At 54.5% G+C, this 9,806-nt stretch overlaps 1 protein-coding gene across 1 annotated transcript in view; it reads left to right on the forward strand.

Moving 5' to 3' along the window:
* The window catches only part of TGM2 (transglutaminase 2), a 54,452-nt gene that overhangs the window by 26,126 nt on the left and 18,520 nt on the right, over window positions 1–9,806 (forward strand). The window contains exons 5-7 of the mRNA XM_045295509.1: window positions 6,090–6,208; window positions 7,754–7,882; window positions 8,877–9,054. Coding sequence (XP_045151444.1) covers window positions 6,090–6,208; window positions 7,754–7,882; window positions 8,877–9,054 — 426 coding nt within the window. The remainder of the gene's footprint in view (window positions 1–6,089; window positions 6,209–7,753; window positions 7,883–8,876; window positions 9,055–9,806) is intronic.

Genomic DNA, 9,806 nt, shown 5'->3' on the forward strand with positions numbered 1-9,806 from the left:
TGTTCTTGCATTGAGGGACTACTGAAGTAGAAGCTCAATGATTGACTCTCTTTTATATCTCAAAGGAGGTTGGCTCTACACCCACCATCCCCACACTCATCTGAGCTCATTAACATAACAAAGACAAACACACCTGGCCCAAAAGGAATTCGAACCACAGGCATGTTGTTGTTCGGTGTCCCTGAGCGGACACCTTACACTCATGGCTGCATCGCTGCGTTTGAGGGCACTGTTGCAGCCCCTGTGTCAATCCACGCCGTGGGGGCTCTTCCTCGTGTCACTGACCCCTCTACTTTTCCAAGCACAGTGTCCTTCTCCGGGGACTGAGCTCTCGGGTTAACATGTCAAAAGTGTGCGCAAGACAAAGTCCCATCATCCTTGATTCCAAGGAACATGCTGGCTGTACTTGCCACATACAGCAGATTTGTTTGTTCTCCCAGCGACCTCCGGATAGTCCGTATCTCCACCAGCATCACAACCCAAATGCACCAGTTCCCCTCTGGCCTTCCCTGCCTGCACAGGCTCAGGAGGGCTGGAGAATACCACTGGCCGAATCAGGTTGTTTATTTTAAGACAAGTTTTTATGCACTGCTGCTGAGAACAAAGAGCAGGCCGCTGGGCCGTGATTTCCAGAACTCAGCCACTTTCACATTTGTTTTCCGCGATAGGATCCAGGGGAGGAGGTGGGTATCCGGGCGGAAGACCCACTCAAACAATAGATAGCACAAGCAAAGTGATACCTTTGCTTGTGAACACTTTAAAGAGGTCTGTGCATCAGATTTGCCCAGTCACAGGCATTAAACACACACACACACACACACACACAAACACACACACACACACACCCCTCCACATTCACTGCCAGCGAGTCAATTCCGTGTCTCTATCAGGCAGGGTCGAACTGGCCCTGTGCCTTTCTGAGACTAGTTCTTTAGGGGAGCAGAAAACTCCGCCCTTCTCCCCCAGAGCAGCTGGTGGTCTCCACCTGCCCCCCTTGCAGTCAGCAGCCCAAAGTGTGACTGCGATGCCACCAGCATGGAGGGGTGCAGATTTACGTTTATTTGGGGACACAAGTCAATCCCTGACGCCTTTTCACCCCAATTTATAGATGAGTGAACAGACTTTGGTAGGTTACAGGACACACCCAAGGCTGTACAATCCCTAAGGAATTTCACCCCAGTTCCTTCCGAGGCGGAGGCCCAGGGGCTCCACAGTACCAAGAACCGAGGCAGGCTGACATCTTGGGTTCCTCCGGACTCAGGCCCAGAGCCATAGCGCTAGCCACGTCCTGGTTCTGTTTCACGGACTCTGTTTTAAATCTTAACCCGACTGGTGTAGGGAGGGAAACCGAGGACAGTGAAAGAAAGGAAGGGAGGTGTCCAGGAGAGGTGGGTAAAGATCAATCGAGTTCTGAAGCCCCTCCTTATACACCTTCTCAGTGACTCCTCTCCACAGTCCCAAGGGGAGACGTCAGTGTTCCCCTCTCCCAGAGCACTCTCAAGAAGTCAGGAGCCCTGGTGGTGAAGTGGTTGTGTATTGGGCTGTGATCTGCAAAACCACCAGTCCCTCTGACTCCTGTGAATATTTACAGTCTCAGAAACTCACAGGGGCAGTTCTAGCCTGCTCTATGAGGTCACCGTGAATTGGCATTGGTTTGATGGCAGTGCGTTTGGCTGACTTTTGGTTCACTCAGTCAGTCATCAGGGCTGGAAAGTCCCCAGGAAGCCCTGGGGAATGCTCCTGGGACTGCTTGAGCCACAGAGAGGAGGCTGGGGCTGTGGGCCCCCTCCCTCCTCAGGCCTAGTTTCCCTATTTAACAATGGAGGCGTTTGGATCTGACCGTGGTTTCTTCCTCCTGCGACACCGTGGGAGTGGGTCCTGCCCTTAGAATTGGCAGCTCCCCCACCTCCCCCCAAAGCCTGGGCGGGTGGTGGAAATTCTGACCTTCCCAGGCCTGGGCACCGCGGTGGCTGCTTCCTTTCTCACTGCTTTAGCTTGGGGGCATTTTATAAACATTTGAGCAGATAGATTAATTTTCCTCTCTTTTACATCTTCTGCCTTTCGTGTCTTGTTATAACAGCAAGATAGAGGCTGCCATAGCCTCCTTATAAAAGATTCAAGCACCGGACTGGTGAGACCACCCCATCTCTACGCCCACCTCCCTTTTTTCTTTTTTTTTTTTAAGGGGAACCACTGGGCCTTGTGGCAGAGGGACACCCTCGCTGGGCCATCATGTGGTGTGTGCGCTTGGAGAAATTGCCATATTTGGCTTTCTACTCCGATAAAGAGTTAGTCTCAAAAGCAAGTCCATGGGGGCAGTTCTGCTCTGGTTGGATCGTTATGAATCAGAATGCACATAATGACAGAGTTTAGGTTTAGGTCATCTTTAGCCATAAAAGGGCACCGTATATATACAGTATAAATCCGAGGAGGCATGCTGGGGAAGGTCGCTGGTGAGCCGATTCCCACCCAAGGCATCCCCACGTGTTACTGCGCTCCACAGCGCATTCTGGGCTTCCATCTTTGCGGAAGTCGATGGGGCGCGCCGGGCCGAGCTTCCATGGTGCCGCTGTCTGGATCGGAACCGCCCATGAACTTGTTTTTCCCTTCTACAATGTGCCTTGAGATCCGCCTGCGTAAATCTGCATCCATCCTCCCTCTTTGCTTTGAGAGCCCGAGTGCCGTGGACCTTCCGGACATGGGGACTTGAGGTCCTTCCAGATGGCTCCCCCGGGCTGCAGGGAGCAGTGCTCCCGTGTCCGTCCACATGGAGTGCTTCCAGGTGTGTTTGGAATGAGTGCCCGTTTGTAGAGGCTGAAACTAGTTGGTAGCCCTGCGCCGAGCGGGGCACGTGCCGCCAGGGCCGCAGGCTCCAGAGATCAGGGAACCGGTAGTAAGGATCTGGGAGGGCCCCCTTCCTCCCACATTCTCCCCTCCCTCCCTGCCAGCGGAGAGTTGAGGTGGCGGTCAGCCAGACAGCAGGGTGACTAAAGTGACCCATATCCCAAGGGTGGAACTGATGATCCGGAGACAGGAAGCTGTGCAGAGGGTGGTGGGGGTGGGGGGGAGGAGGTGCCAGGAATTGTTCGGATTTGGGAGGAGGAGAGGGATAGAGACCCTCCTCCCCTGATCTCCCAGACTGACATAGCCCAGCCCAAAGCAAGTCATGTGCTTCTTGTCCCCAAAGCCCCCAGGACCTTTGCCAGAGTGAGACCAGCCCAGGGCCGGACTGGGTCACTCTCCCTGGGCTGGTGAAAACCTGGTTTTCCTTTCTTTTCTGATTTGCACAATCAGGTTGTTATTGTAAGACGAGTTTTTATGCACTGCCGGCTGTGGTTCCCAGAATGCAGCCACTTTCATATTTGTTTTCCTCGCTAGGATGGGGGGAGGGGTGGGTATCCGGGTGGAAGACCCACTCAAACTGACTGCCGGTGGAGTTCCTTCAGACCCATAGCAACCCTGTGGGCAGGGTGGAACGGACCCCGTAGGTTTCTGACACTGTAACTTCTCAAAACGCTTCATCTTTCCCCTGCAGTGCAGCTGGTAGCTTTGAAAGACTGACCTGAAAGTTAGCAAGCCCAACGCCTATCCACGATGCCAGGGCTCCCCCAGAGCAGCTTGCGCATGGCCTGGCCCTTCAGGGAATGCGTGGGGGTCAGAGGGCTGACTTCTGCACCAAGCATGGTGTGCTCCAAGCCCAGGGGCCGGGTCTGTACGCGTTGCTTTTGGAATCAGAAGAAAGCACCCACTTTCAAGTCAAAGAAGATGTCTCTAGATAGGCACCTATATAGGTAGATTGGGGATCCACGGGCAGTGCAAGGTTTAATGGGCTACCCTCGAGATTTGTGGGTCCCACCTACTTAGAAGGCCCTGCTGAGCTGCCTCTGAATATCCAGCCTTTGGGGCACAGTCCTACACCCAGGGGCACCTGAGTTCAAATCACTGCAATCTGTGGTTGTGGTTGCTGCTGTCCGGTGCTGGGAGTCCTGGTGACGTCATGGTTACACATGTCGCTCTGTGGGAGAACAAAAGATACGGCTTTCTCGGGTCGCTGTGAGTTGGCAGCGAGTTTGGTTTTCGTGGTTTTGATTGTCAGGTGCTGACAAGTCGGCTCTGACTCGCAGCTACCTAGTGGACAACACGATGAGAGGCCATCCTGCCCGGTGCCACCCTCACAAACAGCAATATGGCTATCGTCACCCAGTGCAGTCATAGCAGGAACATGTTCGGTTTTTAGCTATCCTTTTTTGATGGACGGAGGGTCCCACGATAGCAAGAACGCCCAGGGCTCACCAGCATCCTCAGGCGGCCCCGCGTGTCTGGCCTTAGTTTCTTCCTCTGTGAAGTGGGCTATAAAGGCCGGCCTGCCATCCAGCTTCCAGAGCCCCTCCCTCTGGCCCCAGGACTGAGTGCCCTGCATCTTCTGGGGGGTGTTCCTTGGCACTCTCTGGTCCTCGGCCTACAATACCACCCCTCCAAGTATCCAAGCCTTTGTCATTTAACAAGACAGATGCCACCTCCTCTGGGAACCCACCCGAGGTGGACAGGATTCCACTGCACCTGAGCTGCAGTCTCCCTTGGCTGGCATTCCCCTCTTGCACTGAACTCTCTCCACCTTGAATTACAGCATCCCTGCTTTGTGCCGGCACCCTGGTGGTGCTAACTGAAAGGTCGCCAGTTTGGACTCACCGGCCCTGCCACGGGAGAAAGCGCAACAGGCTGCTTCCATAGCGATTGTTGTTGTCGTTAGTTACTGTGGAGTCCGTTCCAACTCATAGTCCAACCCCACGCGCAGCAGAAGGAAGCACCGCTCGGCCCCCGCCAGCCTCACCTTGTTCTGATGTTTGAGCCCATTGTGAGGTCCACTGTGTCCACCCATCTCCTTAAGAGCCTTCCTCTTTTTCCATGCCCCTCTACCAAGCATGGTGTCCTTCTCCAGGGACTGGTCTCTCCAGACAGCATGTCCAGAGTATGTAAGACGAAGTCTGACCATCTTTGCCTCTAGGGAGCATTCCGGTCATACTTCCGAGACAGATGTGTGCTGCGTTGGCTTGGCAGTCCTTGGTGCTTTTCAGTATGCTTCGCCTGCACTATATTCAAATGCACCGATTCTTCGTAAAGATCTGGAAGGATTATTTTGGTCTGGGTTTTTAAAGACACGTGCAATATATATTGACACAGCCCATCTCAAGAAAGAAATCTTAGACCAGATGATGCACAGCGGGACAGATGGGAATCAGAAACGCAGGGAATCTAGGACAGATGAACCTCTCAGGACCAGGGGTGACAGTGGCGATACCAGGAGGGAAAGGGGGTGAAGAAAGGGGGAATGGATCACAGGGAGCTACGTATAACCTCCTCTCTGGGGGACGGGCAGCAGAAGGGTGGGTGAAGGGAGATGCCGGACAGTGTAATATAAGATACAATAATAATTTATCAATTATTAAGGGTGCATGGGAGAGAGGGGAGGAGGAAGGGAAGGGGAGGGGGGAAAAAACGGAAAATGAGCTGATTCCAGGAACCCAAGAGGCAAGCGAATTTTGGGAATAATGAGGGCAACAAATGTATAGATGTGTTTTATACAATTGATCTATGTATTGTGATGAATTGTATGAGCCCCAATAAATTGATTTTTAAAAAAAACATTACAAACACACACAAAAAAGAAAGAAAGAAAGAAAGAAATCAACAATATCCCGTTAAACCCTCCATATATGTGGTTCTGTTTCTCCTCACTCCCCATCTTCCTCCTTCTCCTCTCAATAACCTTCCCCCACCCCCTCCCTGGTCCCACCCTGGTCCCTAGCCTTCTTGCGGTCATCACCGTGGTCTTGTCTATTGTTATATAAACCACATTTCTTTGTCTCCCCCCCCCCCCATAGCAGTGGTGCTATTCAATATTTATCTTTCTTAAAACTGACTGGGTTTGCTAAACATAATGTTCTCAAGGATTAGTTTCCAAGATCACAAGAGAGAAGAGCTTCGGAGTCACCCATCTGGCCTGGGGAGCTGGCACCCTGCTTGCATGTCTGCAAGGACCCTGGGCCTCACCAGCCCCAGAACCATTGACCCTTCCTTCCCACCCACAGCGGATGACGTGTACCTGGACTCGGAACAGGAGCGGCAGGAGTATGTCCTCGCTCAGCAGGGCTTCATCTACCAGGGCTCGGCCAAGTTCATCAAGAGTGTGCCCTGGAACTTTGGGCAGGTATGCTACATTGCCCTCCATCCCCCACACCTGGTGCTCGCAGGCCCTGCTGGGTGCCAGCCCTGGGCAGCCAAAGGTGCAAGCAGGTGCCAGGGAGGCCACAGAATGGCTGTGGGCTCAGAGAGGGCCCTGGTCATGCAGCAGAGGACTGACCTGACTACCAGGCTTCAAGGTGGGGAAGGCATCAGGAGGGAGGGGCAGGCAGGGTCACATACCATATCACAGGGGGAACACCCACTGTGGGTTGAGTCGGGGGTTTAACCATAATTTTGGCCAGTGGTTCTCAAAGGTGAGTGCACATCACAGCCTCAGGATGAGTGTATTAACACCCGTTGACAGACTCCACCCTTGAAGTGTCTGATTCAGAAGGTTTAGAGTGGGACCTAGGGGAACCTTGGTGGCATCGTGGTTACCCATGAGCTGTGATCCGCATGGTCAGCAGTTCAAAACCACCAGCCACTTGGAGGGAGAAAGACAGGGCTTTCTACTCCCGTAAGCAGTTAGTCTCAGAAACTCAGAGTGGCAGCTCTGCCCTGTCCTATAGGGTTGCTGTGAGTCGCATCCACTTGGTAGCAGTGAGGTTTGTTGTTTTATTTTTTGAATAACAGTGGGATCTGAGAATGCATGTTTCTAGAAGGTTCGAAGGTGGCCATGATGCTGGGCCAAGAACCACACTTTGAGAACTACTGGTTTGATTGTATGAATCAGCTATTGCTGAGCAACAAAGGAGCTCAGAATTTAGATGTTTAAAAGACCACCACTTATTTCTACTCAGGGAGCTAAGGATCAGCCAAGGACTGGCTGTCTGGCTGGGGGAGCGGTGGTCCAATGAGAGAGCCCTTGAGCATGGGAGAGGGTGACAAGAAATGAACCGGGGTAGTATAATGGAAGGTGACAGGGAGTGGTCCTGCTGGGATACAAGATGGCATTTGACTTTTGACCCTAAGGATGAGAAGGTGGGAGCCAGGCACAGAGCAAGCCGTAGGAAGAGCGTTCCTGGCAGAGGAAACTGCCAAGGCCTGCACCCTCGGGCAGTGAGCCTGGGACAGAATGAGTGTGAGGTTAAGTGGTGAAGGGTGAGCTCACACTGGTTAAGCAGGACCTGGGATCCACCTGAGTTCCGAGTCGAGTGAGGCACGGGCCTCTCAGTGCCTCTGAAGGGTGAGTGGGGCCCTAGGGATAGTGGGGGATTCAGACAAGCAGCAAGGGGTTGTAGGTAAAGGGGTCCTGAGGTGACTGAGAGTTGCTGGGTTCCCCTCTCTGTGGACCCACCCCAAATTCCCAGAGTGCCCCATTTGGGCCCTCAATGCAGATGCATTGGCCACCCTCTCCCTCCCTAGTGTCACACATTCATGGCCTGCTCAGTGGCTGCCTGCCCCCTTCACGGCCCAGAGATGCTGGCATCTCAGAGATGGGGGTGACACAGACTGGGCCCCGGTGTCCGCTGTGTGAAGTGGCACGGGCGGGCAGGGCCTCAGGTGCTGGGACCTTGGAGGGGAGCTGGCGTTTCACGCCCCTCGTTCTCCCTCATTTCCTCGGTCACAGTTTGAGGAGGGGATCCTGGACACCTGCCTACAACTCCTCAATGTCAACCCCAAGTTCCTGAGAAATGCCAACCGAGACTGCTCCCGCCGCAGCAGCCCCATCTACGTGGGCCGGGTGGTGAGCGCCATGGTGAGTTGCGGGGGTGGGGACCACCGCGGGGTCAGGACTCCTAGCACCTCCCTGTCTGTGACAACCGAGGTCTTGCTCTGTGCTGCGCAGTAGCAGGAGGAAGATCCAGGAGATGAGCAGGTCTGCGTGTTTGGGAAGACCAGGTTCCCACAAAAGAGAGTGGTGCCAACCAGCTCCCCAAAGCTCCATCCACCATTTGCCAAATGCCACCTGTGCCCCAGGCACTGCAGATACCATTGGCCACAAGATATCCGTGGTCTCTAACTTCTCCGAGCTCACATTTTAGGAGGTGGAAGGAAACCAACATTGGCCACGTTATCACAGGCTAATAATGAGAGCAGCTGGTTATTAAAAGGCATGCCACACGTGATCAGCCCAGAGTGGGGAGCCTCTGACCACGGTGGGTGGGGGTGGGGCTCAGGGAGGGCCTCCCAAGGTGGGGAGGCTGGGGCTGACTCAGTAAGGAGGAGAAGTGTGGCCCAGGCTGAGAGCAAAGCTATGCAGAGGCTCCAAGGAGGGGTTGGGGACAAGAAGGGACGCCAGTGTGGCTGGAGTGACATGAGCCAGGGGCCTCCAGGATACAGATAGCAGTGGGCAGGGGCCAGATCAGGCATGGGCTGTGACCGGGAAGCAGGAGCTTACTCTGGAGGTGATGGGAGTTTGGGAAGCTTTAAGGGAAGGAGGGGAAGTGGGGCCAGAGTGGATTTTTGTAAAACTCAGACCACACCACACCACCCCCTCCCTAGTGGCCCAGCACTCCGCAGACAGACCCACATCTCCAAGCCGGAAACTCTTCACGGTGCGGCCGCCTCCGCACCTCTTCTCCTCTCCCTTCTTCTCCCCACCTCCCGGTCTCCAGCCCCCAACCAAGTCCCACACACTGCTATCTGTCACACCCAGGTCCCTTTGCACCTGCTGCCCCTCCTCCGCTCATGCTCACCGGAGTGCAGCAGGCACCCTCTCCCCAGGCTCATGACGCATCCCCGGGTTGCAGGTCAACTGCAACGATGACCAGGGCGTGTTGCTGGGTCGCTGGGACAACAAGTACGAGGACGGCATCAGCCCCATGTTCTGGATCGGCAGTGTGGACATCCTGCGGCGCTGGAAGAGCGAGAGCTGCCAGCGCGTCAAGTACGGCCAGTGCTGGGTCTTCGCCGCCGTGGCCTGCACGGGTGAGTTGCACATCAGCAGGTGGGGACCTGCCCTCTGCCTCTACGGGCCCGTGAGGCAGGAACAGAGAGCACAGGAGTGGGAGGCAGACAAGCCTGGTCCTGCTTCTTCTGCCGACACCGCGGCATGCTGTGCAGCTGGCTGCGACCCTTTCTAGCCCTGTTCCAACAATTGCTCCAGGCGTGGTAGTTCAGACATGATGGAGGAAGGTGGGACATGGTGGAGGAAGCCTTGTGGGCTCGGGATGGAGACCATGAGCTCTGGAGCGAGGCAGTCCAGTCTACAAACGCTGCTCTGTCATCCCCTTGCCCTGTGACCTTGGGGAAATGACTCCTCTTTTCTGAGCCCCCGTTTCCTCACCTGTAAAACGGGAACAATAACAGAACCTACCTCCTAGGGTGGTTGTGACATCGAGCCTGACCCAGCGTGGCTCTCAGTAAGCATGAGTTATCACTTGATCATCATGCTCACGTCATCACTGCGCACAAAGCAAACGGTGTCTAAAACGTAGAGGAGGAAACTGAAAGCCATTTTTTGCAACAGAGAAAAAGATCTTCCCAAAAACCCCACCTTGAAAGTTCAAGCCCAGGGATTGCACAGGGCTGTTCCAGGGTGGACGATGGTGCTGATCCGAGTGGAGGAGCATTTCTGAGTCAAGCTTGTGGACTGTGGGAGTCAGGACCCGGGTTCAGATCCAGGCTCTGCTTCTTACCCGCTGTGTGGCCGGGAGACAATCACTGATGTTCGTGGAGCC

The sequence above is a fragment of the Echinops telfairi genome, unplaced genomic scaffold (assembly GCF_000313985.2).
Source record: "Echinops telfairi isolate 266 unplaced genomic scaffold, ASM31398v2 ScPeMD7_5592;HRSCAF=6446, whole genome shotgun sequence".
In the NCBI taxonomy this organism is placed as follows: Eukaryota; Metazoa; Chordata; class Mammalia; order Afrosoricida; family Tenrecidae; genus Echinops; species Echinops telfairi.